The sequence below is a fragment of the Muntiacus reevesi genome, chromosome 1 (genome assembly GCF_963930625.1).
Source record: "Muntiacus reevesi chromosome 1, mMunRee1.1, whole genome shotgun sequence".
NCBI lineage: Eukaryota > Metazoa > Chordata > Mammalia > Artiodactyla > Cervidae > Muntiacus > Muntiacus reevesi.
This window is the reverse complement of record NC_089249.1, coordinates 7111343-7132670: the sequence shown is the minus strand read 5'-3', so window position 1 is coordinate 7132670 and position 21328 is coordinate 7111343. Positions and strand designations below refer to the sequence as shown.

Sequence of the window (21328 nt, the reverse complement as noted above, 5' to 3'; positions counted from 1 at the left end):
AGCCCTGAAAATCAGATGGAAGAATTTAAAGATACCAGGTCTTGGACCAAGCATTCCACATGCATTATTGCATTGATTCTTCATTACAGCTCTGTGAAGTGAGCTCTGTGAGTGTCCTTGTTTTTCAGATAAGGAAACTGGGGTATTGACAAGTAGAATAATTTGTACAGAGCCAAATGCGCAGTAAAAAATAAATAAAATGAAAAAGTAGAATCAAGACTTAGTGTGATAGATGAGGTCCCTTCTGTGGGCCACACTGGGCAAATGAAAAAGTTGGACTAAGTGGTCATTAAAACACCATTATAATTCTAAGATTCACCATGGAAAATGATAACAGATGATGTGTAAGGGAGTTGGTGAAACTATAACTGAATGTTCTTTCCTTTTAAAATAGAGCCTTTTAAAAATAGTTATTTCTGAGTCACTTTGCTGTACCACAGAAATTGGCACAACACTAAATCAACTATATTTCACTTTTTTAAAAAAGGGCGAAAACATAAAAATAACTATTTGCTCAGCCAGTGGACGTTGCAAAACAAGAAAAATGCTACGATAATATTAAAGGTTTATAAGTTCATGAGTCTGTGTGAGTTAACAGAGGAGCATTTGATATTCACAGGTTCACAGATGGTTAAGTAGTAGGCATGTGCAGAACAGACCTTAGAGGGGGTGAGGTTACATTGAGAAATAAGCACTAAAGGAGGGACCTCCCTGGTGGTCCAATGGCTAAGACTCCACAGTCCCAACGCCGGGGGCCTGGGTTCGATCCCTAGTCAGGGAACTAGATCCCAAAATTTGCACGTGGGTTTTTCCATAAGATGCTATGGAACAAACATTTTGGCCAACCCAATACATTCCTTTCCAGCACCCTGGCAAGGTCCTCCTCTTCTCCTCAATCTCATGATACTGGCGTGCCCCAGGGCTCAGCCTTCTGACCTCTCCTCTCAGCACCCATGTCCTTGCTGCTGTTACCCAGCCCCACGGCTGTAGTTGTCACACGACTACTCTCGACTCCCTCTGCTGCTCAGACCTCTCTCCCAAACTCCAGATTCACATGTCTGTCTGACTACTCAACAATTCTCTCTGAATATCTAATAACATCTGACCTTAACATGCCCCCAGCTGAATTTCTGATCTTTCTCTGCACCACCCACAGCCACCCCCAACTCAGCTGTGGTCCAAGTGTGTCCTTCTACTCAGTTGGCTAAACACCTTCAAGGCATCTCCTATTTTTCTCTATCCACTGTTTCCAACAGGAATTCTTGTTAACTCCTCCTTCAAAATATATCCAGAATCTGGCCACTTCTCATCACATCAGCTACTACACCTGGCCAAGCCACTCCCACCTCTGACTGGACGACAGCAGTAGGTATTCAACAGCTCCCTCCACCCCTACACTCACGCCTTACGGTGTCTGCGTGACACGGTAGCCAGGGTGAGCCTCTGAGACAGAAGTCACGTTATGTTGTCCTGTCACATCAGACTCTCTCCAGTGGCCGTCCAAGTCACTCACAGTGAAAGCCTTACTTGCTACAGTGGCCTGGAATTCTCATCACGATCTACGTCCCCCTATCCGCTCACCTTTCACCTCCCTGAGCAATCCTTTGGGCCTCTCTGCTCCAGTCATCCTAGCTTCCTTGCTCTTTATGTTATACCAAGTACAGTTTCAGAATCCTTTAGGCCCTTCTTCTAGCTCCTTCTGTGAGATATTTCTCCAGAGCTGCTCCCTCACTTCCTCCAAATGTCTGTTCACATCTCATCTTCCAGATGACACTTTCTGTGTTCAGCTTACTTAACACTGTAACACTATAATTTACCTTCCTTTATCCCACTTCACATTTCCAGTTCCTCTGACTGTACTCTACACTTTCTTTCCACAGGACTTGCCTTTTAACATACTATTAATAGGCAATCTATTTCTTTACTATGTTCATTGTCTATTACCTACCTCCTACCATGGCATTTTGCTCACTTCACTTAGAACAGTGGTTCTCAAAGTATGGTCCCTGAACCATCAGCATCTGCCTCACCTATGACCTTGTTAAACATGCAGAGTTTACAGGTCCTACCCCACACCAAATGAACCATATACTCTGTCAGTGGGGGCAGCAACCTCTTTAGGCCAGCACTCCAGATCTTTCTGATTCAGGCCCAAGTTTTAGAATCACTAGCCTAGAGCAATGCCAGACACAGAGTAAGCACTCAATAATAATGTGTTACATGAACTTAAAATTCCCCTTTTCCTGACAATTTCCCTCTCTGTACAGAAGAGAACATCCAGGAAGTATGCTATAAAATAACACAATTGACTGGCCCAGGGTGAGTGCCTGACCCAATCTGGGTCCACAGCAAAGCAAGATGGACCCCATACATACACACACACAGTCTGCTTCAGGTATTATGGCTGAAGACATTACGTGCACCACGAGGATCTGAGAGAAAGTTTATTGTTTACACAAGGGGCTCCCTGGGAGAGTCCCATGGGCAGGCACAAGCAGACCCAGGTTATCCTGGGCAGAGCAGGAGGAAGAGGCTGGGCTTTGTTAGTGGCTGGACTGGGCACAGTTCCTGCCAGCTGGGACATTTAAATTTCCTGCAGGCACCAAAGGGGAAGGTGAAGTCAGAGAGCTCCGTAGTAGCCTGCTCAGATGTGGGGCCAAGGAACAAAGAAGGGTGAGATTTAAAAACAAGTCAGTGGCCAAACATTAAAAATGAGATCAGACTCTTTCTTACACTGGGTGAACCAATGCAGGTCTCTTTTCCAGAAATGTGGAATCAAGATTAGGACATAGCTAACCAGTCTGAGAATATGGCTGAAATTGAGGAATATACACAAACACTCAAGGGGCTGCCATATTCCCTCCAGAGATGGAAAGGAAAACCAATATTTAAAGAGAGAAAAAGAAAGCAAGTGCATAAAGAGTATCAGAGGTATGAGGCTTACAGCCTGAACTTTGCAGCCTTCCCAGGGCCTGGCTGCATTTCCCCAAGGGAGGCTTTCTTGCAATCGGGGTCTTAACTGAAACCATAAGTCAAAATCAACTACAACGAGGGTTACTGTTGTGGGGATGAGACTGATTTTAAAAAATGCATTTTTTTCTAGAATCCCATTCACTAGAAAACAAACATTGGATTTTTATTTGTTCAAAGAGGGAAAAGAAGAGTTGAAACTTCTTATCTTTCCAGTCAAAGTGAGTACTTTTTGTGGTTAATATATATTTTTAGTATGTTTTAAGAAAAATGGGAATTACTTTTGTGTATCTGTACAGATAATAAATACCCATTTGGAGAAAGAATAAATAACATATAAAATGAAAAAAAAAAAAAAGAAACGTCTTATAAACTTTAAAAATGGGGATGACTACCTTTTATCTGGTAGCTCTATACTTTTTAATGGTCATAGACAAAAGGCAAACCTCTATTAATAAAAGGGTTTCAATGAATTCATATATGAACTGGAAAAAATGTACAAATTTCAGTTTCCTGCCACCATTGTGATTCCTGACCCAACATCAAACTCTACTGCTCCCACAGATCATGACGACCTGTGGAGTGCACCAACTAGGAAGAGAATAGATGGGAGAGATGTAAGCTCTGGATGAACGTGGCACATGTTAGACGGTGAACCTGGACAGAGCCGTTGAAAGGCACAAGCTGGTTCAAAGGGCAGGCTTGCCATCTACCAACGGAGTCCAGTTCGCTTCAGGTGCTCCTCCCTGTCCAACTGTCTGTGACCCCACGGACCGCAGCACGCCAGGCCTCCCTGTTCATCACCAGCTCCCGGAGTCCACCCAAACCCATGCCCATCGAGTCGGTGATGCCATCCAGCCATCTCATCCTCTGTCGCCCCCTTCTCCTCCTGCCCTCAATCTTTCCCAGCATCAGAGTCTTTTCCAATGAGTCAGCTCTTCGCATCAGGTGGCTAAAGTATTGCAGTAACCTTGGGTAAATTACTTAACCTCCCTAAGATACTCTTTCTGGAATAAAATGAGATTGGCAGAGGAAGGGTTAAATTCATCTGTTTCCTGAACTTGAAAGTAATAATACCACCTCTTTCTTTAGAGCTGCTGTAATCAATGGAATAATGAATGTTAAAATGTCTATCAGGCAACAGTTTTTCAATAAATGATATTCCTCACTTTCTCATCTCAACAAGTCATAGTGCCCACTTGCTATTTGATTTAGTAGTTCAATAATCCAGCAGTATGTGGCATTTGGTCATGTATCCGTTTTACAGATAGGGAAATTAAGACCAAGCAATTTGCCTAAAATCCTACAATCCTGCTCACAGATTTCTAATTGTCTATATTTTATATCACATTATCTAGTCATTCCCAACTTAAAAGGGAATAATAAAAAGAAATGAGGCTATAAAGGGAATGAAATTGGAAAATAAATGTAGACAATATATAATTCATAAAGGTTCCTCAAAAAATTTTCCAGATAGCCTAAATTATTATAGTTTCCTACAGTAAGAGAAAAATCTAGTAAAGATTCACCTGACTTTATAAACTTCTTATTTATAAAATAATGTTTAGTAAAAAGTATAACCAAAAACTCTAAGCCAAGTTATTCATAAACATTTAGCAAAGTAACTCCATATTTTACTATAAAATATTTGTGATAATATTTTTTAAAGAACAGAATTATCTTGAAACTAAAAGCTAGCCACTCTTATAAAAAAAAAAACAGCAGGTTTTCATCACAGTTCCAAAAGAAAGGTACGTTTTCCTGGTAAAATTTAAAAACTTAAACTCAAATTTTAAATGGAGGAAATTTTGCTTATCCAACTTAACATTATGAGAGAGAATGCTCTCAGACTGTCATAAATGAACTACAGTACTGCAAATACAGTATCAGTAAAGAAACACAGGCCATTATTTTATGACATTTCTCATTATCCTAGCAGTATAGCTAGGACTTCGTTTTATTAACTTTCAATGAAAGTTATGCCAAATGAAGCCCAAGAGTCAAACCACTCCCTGGAGAAAAATTAGACCTTGATGAAATATTCGGTGCCTTACTTTGAAATAACTCCATCACTGCAAATTAGGAAATATATTAGATTCCAAAGAAATCAAAACATCAGAAAACCATGAGCCCAAATGACATGCTAAACCAATGCTAGACAAATCCTAGCAATTCTCTCAATTAAATTTTCTTTGAAAAATATGATAATATAAAATTCCAGTTAGACTTTAGCCTATAATACTAATCAACTATTAAGAGGAAAAATAGCACAATAGAAATGGGATAAAATTTAGAAGAGCCAACAATAAACTTAAAATTATATGCTTGAGACTTGGGTCAATGAGTCATTTTTTTCTAGAATCCCATTCACTGGCAACATGTTTTAAGTCAGGCAATTATTTCAGAAAAAATGTCAATTTACAAGTATATCCAGAACTAAGAACCACGATAATATTCATTAAATGCCTACTGTAGGGGTAACTGCTATGGGTAAATGTTTGACATGCATAATTCCATTTAATATTCATAACAGTTCTGGGAGGTAACTACTATTATTTTTCCACTTCATAGATGAGGGTTAATTGACTAATATCACACAGCTAATGTGAGGATCTGCATCTTAAACTCAGGTCTGTCTCTATGCACCCAGAAAATTCACTTCTATAAACTGATCCTAAGAAAATAATCATAGATGCAATGAAAGATGCTCAATGTCCCCAATTATTAGAGAAATACAAATCAAAACTACAATGAGGTATCATCTCACAGTGGTCAGAATGGCCATCGTCTAAAGTCTGCCAACAATAAATGCTGGAGAGGGTGTGAAGAAAGAGGGAACCTTCCTACACTGTTGATAGGAAAGTAAATTGGTACAGCCACTATGGGAACTGGATGGAAGTTCCTTAAAAACTAAAAATAGAACTAGTTTATGATCCAAGAACCCCACTCCTGGGCATATATGTGGAGAAAAGTATAATTTGAAAAGATTCATGGACCCCAGTGTTCACTGCAGCACTATGTATAATAGCTAAGATATGGGAACAACCCAAGTGCCCGACAACAGAAGATTGGTTTAAGATGTGAGGTACACACACACATGCAAATAGAATATTACTCAGCCATAAAGAAGAATAAAATGTTGCCATTTGCTGAGACATGGATGGACCTAGAGAATATTATAGTAAGTAAAGCAAGTCAGGATGAGAAAGACAAACACCATGTATCATTTACATGTAGAATCTAAAACACAATGCAAATGAACTTATCTACAAAACAGAAACAGACCCACAGACTGAGAACAAACTTATGGCTACCATAGGAGGAAAGGGATAAATTAGGTGTGTGGGATTAATAGCTATGAACTACTATACAGAAAATAAACAATTATCAAGTATTAATATTTACTGTATAGCACAAGGAACTATATTCAATACCTTAAAATAACTTACAGTGGAAAGTAATCTGAAAAAATACATACATATATATATATATATATATATATATATATATAAAACAATCATGTTGTTGTACACCTGAAACTAACACAATATTGTAAAACAACTGATATATATTTTTTTATTGAAGAATAATTATTTATAATGTTATATTAGATTCTGGTGTATCTCTATGTGATTCAGTTGTATAGACACATATTCTTTTTCATAATCTTTTCCATTATGGTTTATTACACAATACTGAACACAGTTCCCTGTGCTACACAGTAGGACCTTACTGTTTCACTATTTTACATACAGCAGTCTATACCTGTTAATCCCAAACTCTTAACTTATCCTTCCTCCACTCCCTTTCCCCTTAGGTAACCGTAAGTTTGTTCTCCATGTCTGTGAGTCTCTACTTTTGTTTCACAAACAAGTTCACTTATGTCATGTTTTAGATTCCACATATAAGTGATATCATACGGTATTTGTCTTTCTCTGTCTGACTTACTTCACTTAAGTATGATTATCTCTGGGTCCATCCATGTTGCTGCAAACGGCATTATTTCATTCTTTTTTCATGACTGAGTAGTATTCCAGTGTGTATGTGTGTATATGTGTATATACACACACATATATATACTACATTGTGACATTTTTAAGATGCAATACCATACAAATGTTAAAAATTATGTTTTGAAACAATACTTAATGGAATGGAAAAAAGTCAATTATGTAGTAAATAACAACCAGATGTAAAATAATATGTACACTATGACTAAAATTATATATTATACAAAAATTCACACACATGTATATGTGTATTTGTATACATACAGGCTTCTTAAGTGGTTCAGTGGTAAAGAATCCTCCTGCCAATGCAGGAGACATGTGTTTGAACCCTGGGTGGGGAAGATCCCCTGGAGATGGAAATGGCAACCCACACCAGTATTCTAGCCTGCGAAATCCCACGGACAGAGGAGCCTGGTGGGCTACAGTCCATGGGGTTGCAAAAGAGTTGGACACGACTTAGCAACTAAACAACAATGTATACATATGCACGCAAAGAAAAGGATATATCTGGATCAGGGCTTCTCAGACATGACACTATTGACATTTTGGACCAGATAACACTTTGTTGAGGGAAGGAAATGCTGTCCTTTGCATTGTAGCATGCTTATCAGCATCCCTGGCCTCTACCTTCCAGATGTCAGTAGCACTCCTCTAGATGGTGACCACCAAAAATGTCTCCAGACATTGACATATGTCCCCTGGGGGCCCAAACTGCTTCAGGTTAAGAACTCCTACTCTGGTTGACAGGAAAACAGGCAACATTTATTTCCAAAATTCTAAAATCAGTATGTGTTGCACTTAAATATTATGTAATGCAGGAAAAAAAATGTTATTATATACAGCAAACTCATGAGTGAGAGAAATAATGATTTACATTTTAGGAGACTAAACTGTGGTCAAGGAAAATATGTATTACAGGAGCTTCAGAATATCTGCTGTGACTGTTTTTTCATCAGAAATTACTTAGCAACTGGTTAACAGAATAAAAAATAGAGGAAAAAATTAGGAGAAATCTCATCTACCTGCGTCAATAACATCCGAGTAGTAACAGCAGAAAGAGGTGGATAAATCAGAATTGGTTTAGTTGTCTCGCCAATAGCATCACCAATCAACTTTCCACTAGAACAGTAAGCCGCAACTGCAAAGACGTATTTTTCATTGGTTTCTAAACCTTTTACCTCAAAAACGCTTTTGCCATCCGCTGGTATCTATTAACAAAAACATATTTCAAGTTACACATGGAAAATTAAAGTAAGGTTTTTTTTTTTAATATAATTAAGTGATCTTTTTCCATTTACTCTAAGATTTTAGTTATGACTCAAGCTGAAATCAAGAGAAATTCACTGAAACAGTGATTACATAAAGGAAAAAAAACCAGTAACACTCAGTTGTAATTAATGAAACTTTTTGGTAAGATTTCCTGACATTCAAATGTTTTTTCAGTTCAACATACCGCTTCTCCTGAGTTTGGGAGGTGATTATTGTTTAGTCTTACTTTTCCATAGCTTCCTTCCGCTTTGCGACCCAAAATGCAGTACCAGCAGACCTGCCAAGGAGAGAGATGAGCCTATCATCTCTAGTCAGTTTAACACAGCATTTGATTTCTTTTATCATGATGTGGCAAAAGGAATACTTTTCTATACAAAAATATAACTATTCAAATTTTAAAATATGAAACCTCAGTTTACAAAGATACTTAGGTTTACACTTTTTAAAAATACAAATATAGTTTACCTGGGACCAAGACTAAAATATTATTCATTATTAATTACTTTTAGCTACTATGAAGTGAGCAGTTCCTATGTGTTAAGCACTGTTCAGACAGTGGCAGAGAGTGACTCCAAAGATGAGGTCATCTTGATGACAAAAAGACCAACACAGAAATGATTTTCACATTTTATTTAATAATAAGTGACTAAAAGCAAGTGGTAAAAGAAGCAAGGCACTAAATTGTAGTGTTTTAAATAAAACGTAAAAATGCATATGAAAAAGTCCTAAAGAAAATATTTCTAAATAAGAATAGTAGAGTTTGGATGATAAAATGGTAAGATTATGGGTACTATTTTTTCCTCTGGTCTATAAATTTTCTGAAACATTGTATTCCTTTGATAATTATTAAATACAGATATAAACCAAAAGCAAAATGCAAATTGCACAGGAAAAAAAAGCAAACATAAAACTTGACTAAATGGTTAGACAATAATGGTCTTTTTGCCAAAACATCAAAATAATGGAGATTCCTCATCATCATGAATTATTCTCACTGTAGGGAAAGGGCGAGAGGTGATACCCAGGAAAAAGCACCATTAGGAGGTACACTGTCCAGGGTTAGGTGAAGGGGGGTCGTTTTGTTTCCTTTTCCCCAAAGGCCCCACCTCACAACATCTCAACTTCTAAAACTAGAAAAAAAGGGTGGGGGCAGGGAATGTAATTGTCTCAGAAGCAGCTGCCTCTTACATCTCCGCCTGCTATTTCTCCCTCTGGGTCAACAAAAAAACACTAATTGTGTGTTGTCTGCACAAGTAGTTCTCCACTCTGACTATGTAACAGGATCGTTTTTTAAAATACAGTTTATACATAATCAACCATTAAAAAAAAATTACATCTACCCAAGCCTACCTCCCTCAATGAATATGAACACCTAGTGCAAAATAGCCCAACTTTTGTATTTTTAAAGAAAATTTCTCAGGTGATTAAAGAGCACTAGGAAAGGTAGAACTTCAAGGACAGAAAACACACTGAAGGAACTTGGAAGATGGAAGCCAGGAGAAGAGGGGGAAAAAAACAACTCAGCATGACTCTCAGAAAAAAACTTAGAAACCTTGACTTTTCATGTAAAAAAAGTGCCGTAGAGGTGAAAAAGGAAGAACTGTGCTGTTTTGTGACCTAGACCATTATTGCTCTAAGTGAAGCTCTACATGTTTTGAAGCTCTACAGAATTTGAAGAGTAAGTTTTCTCTAAAAGCATTTTTACAAGCAGGCTTTACGTTTCTATTTTGTTACCCAGATGAAAACATCTTAGTTTATATAAGACGAATAAGTCCTTAGGATCTATGTAAGAGTAAGGACACAATGGACAAACCACCACTAACTTTGAAAGTAAAATGTTATAGATAACATTAATATTTCCAACTATCAAAATAGATGTTAATGCAATGAATGCCTTGACAAGAGGATTTTGAAAAACAAAAGCTGGCTGAACGCGCAAACTAGAAAATGTCTTTAGGCCCACAGCACCACCTAGTGCTAAGGAGCAGGTAGAGAAGGGGTCACTTCCAGCAGCATGCGACTCTCCCAACACAGAGCATGCAGCAACTTCACAGAATGTGCTGAGTAACAAGCCTTACAGCTGCAGGTCCAGTGTGGGATTCTTATGCCTTCCTATTTCTAACCATTACGAAATAAACTAGTCACTAATCTGAGGTACATAAAAAATAAAACCCTGGTTAAATAAATCAAAATATTTACATAAAAACAAACAAAAACTCTTGGGAAATTATCCAATCTTATTTCTATCCTGAATTTCTAAAGCCAATGAATCTTTATTCTTAAAACAGATCCCTCAAATCCAAAGTTGAATTTTAATACTGCTAGAAATTGCAATAATGCATTTATCATAGCACAGTTGGGTATAAGATGAATGCTGTTACTATTCTTTCAATTATAAGGCATTAGGAAGGTGGTATTACTTCTCACTGACGTCCACCTCCCATTAAGTCTAAAACTCCTCAAAAAACAGAATTGTGCTTTGTATTTACTTCTATACTTTAGCTCACACAGAGCTTAACAGACAACAGATACTCAATAATGATCACTGCACAGAACTTATGAAAAAAAATCATCAGATAATATAATCACAGAGTATAACCTCATTAACTGATTTTAGGAAACCTTATTACATATGGTTAATACGAGAAACGTAGGGACTTTGGTTAACATGCCAAGAATATGATATAATATCTCAATCAATTTTCACGGCAGAAACATTTTACAAATGAAAAAGTAACAAAAACAAATTTAAGGAAGGTTCAGAAAGTATATTCAGACTTCCTAATCTAATACTGCTGTGCTGGAGTCAGTGTGTTTGTCTCACTTCAAAGCCCATGCCCTTTCCACTGTATCAAGTCAGTGTAAGCTCAAACAGAACATCCTAAGGATAATCAAAGAAACAACTTTGTTTTTTATACAACATCAAAGACCATGTGTTCATCACCCAAAAGAGGAAAATGTAATATTTAAAATATGAATTAGATGGAACCAAATGTTTGTGAGGAAACTAAATCTCAAGTTACAGTCACACACAGACTAATTCCAAGACACTGTGGCTGTGATTGGAATTACTGTTTGTTTTTATTAAAAGACTCTTTTAATAAAAATTTAGTCCAACTCTTTGTGACCCCATGGATTATATATTCCATGGAATTCTCCAGGCCAGAATACTGGAGTGGGTAGCCTTTCCCTTCTCCAGGGGATCTTCCCAACCCAGGGATCAAACCAGGGTATCCTTCATTGCAGGTGGATTCTTTACCAATTGAGCTATCAAGGAAGCCTTTTATTAAAACAATCCTCATTTACTCAGAATTTTAGAAAGAGCCTCTAAATTCACCACCCCTTAATTTTCTTATCTTCAACATTGGTTCTCAGAGCAACTTTTATCCCCTTCAAGTGTCTGACTCTATTTTAATGAAACCTTCTTGATACTGAGCACGCCAATATATCAGTGTATGACTGTCATGGTGATAAAGGTACTTCGAGAGAAATGCTTCTCTCTTATTTCTCCTTATTATATATTTGGGTGTAGCAAAGCTATATGGAGCCAAAGGGGAAATAGCATAAAGGCAAAAGTGTCATGAAGAAACTAAGTGTAGTTAAGACATTAAAATACTAATCTCAGTGTTCAGGGTTTATAAATAAGACTATCCAAGTGCTAAAAGCAATAAAACTATCAATCATTACAGTTATTGACGTACCTTTGATGCTTTCCTTGAGATAAAGATCAAAATAGACAACATACCTTAACATCAGAAACAAATGGGGCAGGTTTTAATGTCACAGAACGGTAAGTTCGGGACAGCAGGATGGGTGGAGGAGGGACCCTGCTTTTCTTTCTTTCAGCAGTTTCCACATATTTCTGATAAGAATATTGTATACTTTGTTCTGCTTCGGTCTTCTCAATCAAAGAATATGCTTCCTATGATAAAGTATGAAAATAGGAAAAATACATTTCAAGGGCTTGAACTTCATTTTATTGGAGAATTCTGGTGATGTTAAACAACATTATCTTGATATATGTATTTTGGGGGCCTTAAAATACATATTTCAAGCATTGAATGATATTCCAGAAGTAAAAACTAACTACTAAGCAAGGACAAGTAAAAAATAGCTATTAAGACAATTACACTGTATGTCTAACATATTTATCATTATTATTATACATTAATAAAAGGTATTTAAGTTTCAGATCAAGTCCTCTGAATATCTGCCATCATATTTCACTATCCTTAAAAATTTTGTAACACAATTATCTGCATTTATACTTATGAATTGTATATTTACACTTAATGCAACTTGAAATGTGACTCTCAAGTAATGATCATTGGTATATGTGGTTTACAAAATTAATATTATTGAGGGTTTCTTACTATCAGCAGAAAGAAATAAAATATACACAAATATCTATTCTATAAACCTAAAGGAAAGGCAATAACCTTTTTAAAGGTTACACATTTAGTGACAACAATAAAACAAAAAAAAACATAAAAATCAGAAAATCTAAATATTTCCAAAGTAAAACTAATTAAATCAACAGTAACACATGTAAATGAGTTAAACTTTTATATTAAATGAAAAAGCAAAGACTCTGAAAGAGTGCTAAAGCAAAAACCCATGTAAAGACTAAAATTGAATAATAGAAAATAGAATAGCCTTTCAAACAAACAGTGCTTGGATGACTAGACATCCATGTGCAAAAGAAAAAAGAGGGAACCATATATCACATTATATACAAATAGTTAACTCAAAATGAATTATGGACCCAAATGTAAAAGCTAAAATTATAAAATACTTAGGAGAAAATATAGAAGTAAATATTCACAACCTTGAGTTAAACAAAGCTTTCTTAGATATGACACCAAAAGCACACCAACAAAAGAAAAAGCAGATAAATTTAAATTCATCAAACTTAAAAACCTCAAATGATATAATCAAAACAATAAAGACAGCTGACAGAATGGAACAAAATATTTGCAGATCATATATTTGATAAAGGAATTGTATTCAGAATATATAAAGAACTGTTGCAAAAAACAATAATGAAAAATTCCACTAAAAAATGAACAAAGGGTTTACCTGAGGAAACCAAAATTGAAAAAAGACACAAGTATCTCGTTGTTCATTGCAGGACTATTTACAATAGCTAGAACATGGCCACCTGATACAAAGAGCTGACTCATTTGAAAAGACCCTGATGTCAGGAAAGATTGAAGGCAGGAGAAGAAGCGGACGACAGAGGATGAGATGGTTAGATGGCATCACCGACTCAACAGATATGAGTTTGGGTAAACTCCAGGAGCTCGTGATGGACAGGGAGGCCTGGTGTGCTGTGGTTCATGGAGTCACAAAGAGTCGGACACGACTGAGCGACTGAACTGAACTGAACTGAGAACATGGAAGCAACCTAGAAGTCCATCGACAGATGAATAGATAAAGAAGTAATGATACATATACACAATGGAATATTACTCAGCCATAAAAAGGAATGCACTTGAGTCAGTTCTGATGAGGTGGATGAACCTAGAACCTATTATAGGGTGAAGTGAGTCAGAAAGATAAAGATAAATATCGTATTCTAACACATATATATGGAATCTAGAAGAATGGTACTGAAGAATTTATTTACAGGGCAGCAGTGGAGAAACAGGCATAGAGAATAGACTTATGGACATGAGGAGAGGGTGAGATGTATGGAAAGAGTAACATGGAAGCTTACACTACCGTATGTAAAATAGTCAGCCAACAGGAATTTGCCGTATGGCTCAGGAAACTCAAAGAGGGGCTCTGTATCAACCTGGAGGGGTGGGATGGGGAGGGAGGTGGGAGGGAGGGTCAAGATGGAGGGGGTACATGTATTCCTATGGCTGAGTCATATTGAGGTTTGACAGAAAACAACAAAATTCTGTAAAGCAATTATTCTTCAATAAAAAAATAAATTTAAAAAAATGAACAAAGGGTTTGAATAGACATCTCTCCAAAGAAGATAACACAAATAGCCAGTGAGCAGATGAAAAGATGCACATTATCACTGATCACTGGAGACAGAAATACAGAAGCTAACTCAAAAACACAAAAGCAGAAAAACCTCGACACAGGAATAATGATGAAAGAAACTCAGATATTCAAAAACCTACTTCCCACAAGTGTCAATCTTAAATGATATTATTAAAAGTTAATATTTCAAATCTCAAAGAACCGATAATTCCTATGTCATTTGTTAAATTTCTAACTACAGAGAAAGATAGATAGCTTCTGAAATATATTCTAAAACTATTACAGCTTTGATAACAAAACCTGAAAAAATGACTGCACTTAAAAACACAGAGAAATCTTTTTACAAATACAAATATTCTAAATAAAATACTAATTCACTGATCTAATAATATATTAAAGGAATAGTGTACTGTAATTATGTTGTCTCCTCAGGAATAAAAGGACGATTCAATACTAGGAAATCTAGGAATATAATTTAACTTATCCATAAATCAAATGAAAAAAATATGATTACAGGCTCAATGACCAAAAATATATTTGAGCAGTTTTTAAGATTCTTAATTTAAAAAAGAAATCAAAAGGGAAGTCAAAAAGTATCTTAAGACAAATGAAAACAGAGCATACCAAAACTTACAGGATTCAGCAAAAGTAGTTTTAAGAGAAGGTTTATAGTGAAAATGTCCACCATAAGAACAAAGATCTCAAATAAACTCTAACTTTTTATCTAATTTCTCCAAGGAAATAGAAGAACAAAAATCCTAAGATCAAAGTTAGTTGACGAAATAACAAGGATCAGAGGGGAAATAAATAAAATAGAGACCATAAAGACAATACAACAGCTCAACTAAAACAAAACCTGTTTTTTAAGATTAAAAAAATTGACAAGCTTTTAGCTAGATGAATAAAAAATACAGAAAGACTCACATATTAAAGAAATGAAAGAGGAGACAACTGATACCATAGAAACACAAAGAATCATAAGAAATTACTATGAACAATTATATGCCAACAATTGAATAACCTAGAAGAAGTGGATAAATTTCTAGTAATATACAACCTACCAACAGTGAAATACCATAAAGAAATAGAAAACACAAACATACTAGTGACAAGTAAGAAAATGAATAAGTAATCAAAAACTTCCTGATAAAGACAAGTCCAGGACTAGATGGTTTCAGTGGTAAATTCCTACCAGAAGTTTAAAGAATTAACACCAATCCTTCTCAAATTATTTCAAATTATTTCAAAAAACTGAAGAGAAGGGGACACTTACACACTGATTTGACAAGGCCAGCATCACCTGATACCAAAACCAGACAAGGATAGTATAATACAAGAAAAGAAAACTACAAACCAAGATTGTTGATGTATACCTGAGATTAACACAACAGTGTAAATCAACTATACTCCAATAACTTTTTTTTATTTAAAATAAAATAAGCTACAAAGATATCCTGTACGGCACAGAAAATAAAACCAATATTTTATAATGACTATAAATGAAATAAGGCTTCCCCAGTGGCTTAGTAGATAAAGAATCCACCTGCAATGCAGGAGATACAGGAGACACGGGTTCAATCCTTGGGTCGGGAAGATCCCCTGGAGAAGCAAACAGCAGCCCATTCCAATATTCTTGCGTGAAAAATCTCATGGACAAAGGAGCCTAGAGGGCTACAGCCCAAAGGGTCACAAAGAGTCGGGCATGACTGAGCAACTAAGCATGCACATAAACGGAATAGAACCTTTAAAAGTTGTAAATCACTATATTGTACACCTGTTACTTACATGATATTGTACAGCAAAACTTCAATTTCAAAAAATAATTAAAAAAAAACATACTGTTTTATTGCCACAAAACAATAGTACTGAAGTTCAATCATTTGAATGCAATCTCTCTCCCTATAGTTCCCATTAGAGAACACATGACCTACTTCTTTTCATAAGTTACTCAACACTTAAAAGGGCTTCCCCGGTTGATCAGCAGTAAAGAATCCGCCTGCAATGCAGGAGCCAGAGGAGACAGGTTCGATCCCTGGGTCAAGAAGACCCCTGGAGAAGGCCATGGCAACCCACTCCAGTATTCTTGCCTGGGAAATCCCAAGGACAGAGGAGAGGCGGGCTACAGTCCATAGGGTCACAGACAGTCAGATATAACAGAAACAATTTAGTATGCACGAAGCATGTATGCAATGCTTATAAGGACAGATTGATGTTAAATATATCTGAAAATGCCTTAACATCCACAGTGCAGCAGAACACTTATGGAAAGATGTAATGCAACTTTGAAGGGCATGATAACAATCATAAGACTGGAAAGATAAAGGTATATCTAAATAAATAAAGATATTTATTATTCATCTAGTAGATCTATCAAAGTATATTCTGGGTTCTCAACAATATTATGTACATTTCAGAAGGAGAGGAAAAGTAGGTTAAGTCCTATCCAAGAATCCTAACAAAGAATATTGCTGAGAATAAAATATACAACTTACAAGATCTAAGAGAAAAGACAGAAATGTGTAGTTTGATAAAGAAAAATCTATTGAAAGCACCAAAAGTTATCCTGATATGACAAAACAGAACATCCCAGAGTGCTTAAAGTGGCAGAGAACATAAGTAGTAGTGATGATGACGGCTAACATTTACCGACTGCATGCACTGCGCTTAGTCGCTCTTTGTGGACTGTAGCCCACCAGGCTCTTCGATCCATGGGGGTTTTCCAGGCACGAATACTGCAGTGGGTTCCTGCACCCTCCTCCAGGGGATCTTGCCAACCCAGGGATCAAACCCAGGTCTCCCACATTGCAGGCAGATTGTTTACCATCTGAACCACCAGGGAAGCCCTTATTGATTGCTTACTCTGTGCCAAATGTTAAGCATTTTATAGGCATTTCATTAAATCTTCCCCAAGATCACCCATTTTACAAATGAAGAAATTAAAACTTAAGAGAGCATAAGAAACTTGACCTTGGTCATATAGCTAGTCAGCAGCAGAACCACAGCTCTAATCAAGATCCTTCTATGTCTAACCACTGTGATTTCTTGTCTTAATACAAAGTAAAGCTTAAAAGAAGCATGAAAAGGCAACCTAGGTGATGTTTTCTCTGCAATAACCTCAAAATATTTAAAAGAAAAAAACCCTAAAATGTAAATATGCTAAAAGAGTGAAGTCTTCTTTTGAAGACTTGGGGTCAAAATACGACCTCATAAGAGGGGGGTCAGAATCAAAAAGGGGTTTACTCTTTATGAGGAAGATGGAACAATTTAAAAGAACTGAGAAGATCTCTGAAATAAATTGGCTTACATATACCCTTCCTCAAAAGAGCAAACAGGATTGATTTGACTAAAATGCTACAGAATAGGGGAAATCATTTCAGTTGGTAACATAGTTAATACAACAGGATTCAGGAGTTCCCCACTGTGTTCAGTCCCCCAGTCATGTCTGACTCTGCGACCCCATGGGTCATAGCCCTCCAGGCTCCTCTGTCCATGGGATTCTCCAGGCAAGAATACTGGAGCAGGTTGCTATTTCCTCCTCCAGGGGATCTTCCAACCCAGGGATCAAACCCAAGTCTCTTGTATCACCTCCAATGGCAGGCAGATTCTTTACCACTGTGCCACCTGGGAAGCCATGAGTTGTAAATCCAGGAAATATTAAAGCCAGGAGTGATTAGAACTTCTAGTGGCTGGGCGTCTTCATTAGTTATGGTTCCAAATTAGGGCCATAAAATTAGATTTTGTGTTGATTATAAAAAATAATCTACTAATCCATAATGCTCTCTTTGCTTAGAGTTGAAGCACTATAACTGAATTTTGGAACAGTCAATTACTGATTTAAGTTTCAACAAACAGAACAAGGAGATCACTAGATGCATCAGTTAGGGTTCTTTGGTAACAGAAGCAACAGGAAAATGAGACTTTGACCACAGCAGGACCAGAGGCAAGAGGGTCCTCAGAATACAACTAAAAGAATCTGATCAGGACACAGGTATCAGAATGAATGAATGCCAACTCTGTGTGTGTGTGTGTGTGTGTGTGTGTGTGTGTGTGTGTATGCTCAGTCATATCTGACTCCTTGCATCCTCACGGACTATAGCCCACCAGGCTCCTCTGTCCACGGAATCTTCCAGGCAAGAATACTGGTGTGGGTTGCCATTTTCTCCTCCAGAGAATCTTCCTGGCCCACAGATTGAACCCTTCCACCACTGGCAGGAGGAATCTTTACCATTGAGATAACTGGAAAGTCCTGAATGCCAACTAGTTTTTGTCTTCTTATCCCTCTGCTCAAGATTCAGATTCCAAAGAGGGAACAACCTATCGGCTTAGCTTGCCTCACCAGTCATCCTCTTGGCTGACTGAGAAGAGTGGCCCTGAAAAGTCCCACCTGGTTACATCTAGTGGGGAAAAAGAAATTCCTTGAAAGGTGGCATTTGGAAAGGAAAGTGGATGCTCAACAGAAAACAGCAGTATATAATCTGCCCTGGTACCCTTAGCACTTGTATTGAAGAGTATTCCTGCCTCTGCCCAGTGAGAAATTACACGGTAAAGATGCTCAATGTTGGACTACTGGACTCTGAAGTGAACTAAGAGTGAAGATCATAAGCCATATGCTGATTCCTCTACTTGATCAGCAGAAGATCAGGGACATCTCAGGCTGGTTCTAGGTGCAAGTCATTAAAATAAACCAGAGGTATAGTGTGTAAAATGCCAGTAAGGACTTTCAGAAGTCAAATAACCAAGAGAGTAAAATGAGAAAAATAAATCCCCACAATAAAAAAAATAAGCCAACCATCTCATCTGGAAGGCTAACAGGTTCTTATCAAAAGTTGGTCCCTTATCCGTGGCAACAAGCTGGTCCATCTTTAATGGACTTAGAATAAAACAGACACCTGATGAGAGTATTCATCTCTATGAGGTCAGGAAACTTCTGAAAAACTGAAACACGGTATGAATTATTGAGGAGTTCTGCAAAGACCCAGGCTTTCCAAATCTTTTTTATGGTATCAGGTGACACATCAGATACTGGTTTGGGGATAATTCTATTACCAGATGATGATAATGTAAAGTATGCTGTAATGTAGCTGGAAAAAAAAATGACTGCCAAGGGAAAGAAATTTATTTGTCTTCTTTAAGGAAAGAAATTTTGGCAATTATTTGATCCATAACATCATCGTTAATGAGAGTACACTGAGGACTAATCATTAAGCTTTTTAACACTAGGATAAAAAAATTTCCATGGAGGAGCAGAAATGGCCATGGACAATTTCAGGACTTCTAAAAAAATATTCAACATTTCCCAGCTGGTGACAATCCTTATGGAGGACCCCTCATAAAAAAAAAAAAACTGGAGCCTCTAAATGCTTCTCATGAGTTTAAGAGGATATTATAATTTTTCTTAAGTTAAAATAGTTTCACTTAAGAAATAGAAAAGATACACACGGAGAAGAAAATGAATACTTCAGCTTTCCCACATCTCCACTGTGCTTCCAGTCACAACAGTGGGAAGATAGAGATATAACAGGGGAATGGGTATATTGTGATAGCTTAAAGACAAAACTGTGTCATAATAAAACAAAAGAGAAAATCCTGAAGGATTTACTTTCTCTGAACTCTAAGAGGCCATGAGACGAATCCTGAGAGAAATAGTTTCTAAAAGATAAGCTTTACTTGCCATCGAAATAGGACTGCAGTACCAATGTCCTCCAAACACTGGCTAATAAAGATTGATTGTAGAAGCATCTGCTAAGAAATGGGATCCTGAATGCACCCCAGGAGTCTTCCAACAGAGATTAGATACCACTTGGCCTGGTCAGCTGAGGCTGCCCAACACCATCACCAAATTCCTTCATTCAAATACTGGCGATTCTAATGTATCAAGGCTCTCCCTGAATAGGGCCAGGACAGACTTCTTCCCTTTGAATACTGGCAGCATCCATCCAGAACCCTTAGATTTCTTTTGAACCAGACTCTACTTTCTCTCTGGCCTCACCTTTTACCATCCTTTCCAAACAACCCCCTCCTCTTTGCCATTGCGTCTTAGCTTCTGTCACACCGAATGACCTACAGGACAACAAGCATTCTATGACCCTTCCCACCTCAGGACCCTTGCACAAGTTGTTCTCTCTGCCTTGCATGTCCTTTCCACCTTTCTCTTTCTCTGTCTCTGGCAACTCCTGCCTGTCTTTCAGTATTCAACTTCGTGTCATCTTTTCTGAATGTTTGCTCAAACATTCTCCACTGTTGGGTGAGGTATTCTCTTCCTGAATTTCCCTGGCACTCTTGCAATTAAAGCACTTATGACAATGACTCATAATCACTTACTTACATGTCTATTTTCCCATAGACTGGATTTATCTTGAAGGCAGAAACCACAAAGAGTAGGCAATCCATCAGTATCAGTTGAATAAAGGAAGAATCTTTGTTTTTATCCCCTGTACTCAGCATAATACCAGGCACATAGTCAACTTGCTTTGAAACATTTGCTGAATGGATCACAGGCCCTCAAAACCATTTGTTGGATAAATTAAGTGATGGACTCATGATCAGGAAACCCTACATGCCAGAAATCTGAAATTCCAATATTCTACTTTCTGACTTCAAACACCTATCCTTCTAACTCTCTCAAATTCTGATTTTATGGTCCCCGACCTCATAGAGAAGCCCGATTTCTTGATATATCCATAGTTTACCAAGTCCTTAAAAGCCTTGGTGGGTGTTACTGCCTTCCCTACTCAATCTGCACCCATTTCTCATTGTGAACTTTTAACCTATACTTTCATACTCTTTTAAAAATCCAATCTGGTACAGATCTCTACTGTCACAAGAATTCTACTGTCACAGCTACTAAGAATACCACACCAGGATAATATCATACCAGCATTCAGATGGGGCCTTCTGAAAATCCATGGACTTCAACCTCAGCTAGAACTTCAGGATGCTGGCCAGTCCTTTATCTTAGAGTTAGCACCTTCATCCATTCCTCTCCACTTCCCCATCACCTTCTCTCTCCTCAGTCCATCTACCCAGCCCCACACTCCATGGTTGGCAGATCTCCTTGCCTCCTACTTTAACAGATGATTCAG

General features: G+C 37.3%; 1 protein-coding gene across 7 annotated transcripts in view; it reads right to left on the bottom strand.

The window, feature by feature from the left end:
* The window catches only part of CFAP54 (cilia and flagella associated protein 54), a 292191-nt gene that overhangs the window by 209829 nt on the left and 61034 nt on the right, over nucleotides 1–21328 (bottom strand). For all 7 annotated transcript variants that reach the window (XM_065937187.1, XM_065937217.1, XM_065937208.1 and 4 more), the window contains exons 20-22: nucleotides 11995–12171; nucleotides 8434–8526; nucleotides 8003–8188 (exon numbers count right to left, since the gene is read on the bottom strand). In XM_065937187.1, the coding sequence (XP_065793259.1) occupies nucleotides 8003–8188; nucleotides 8434–8526; nucleotides 11995–12171 (456 nt within the window). The remainder of the gene's footprint in view (nucleotides 1–8002; nucleotides 8189–8433; nucleotides 8527–11994; nucleotides 12172–21328) is intronic.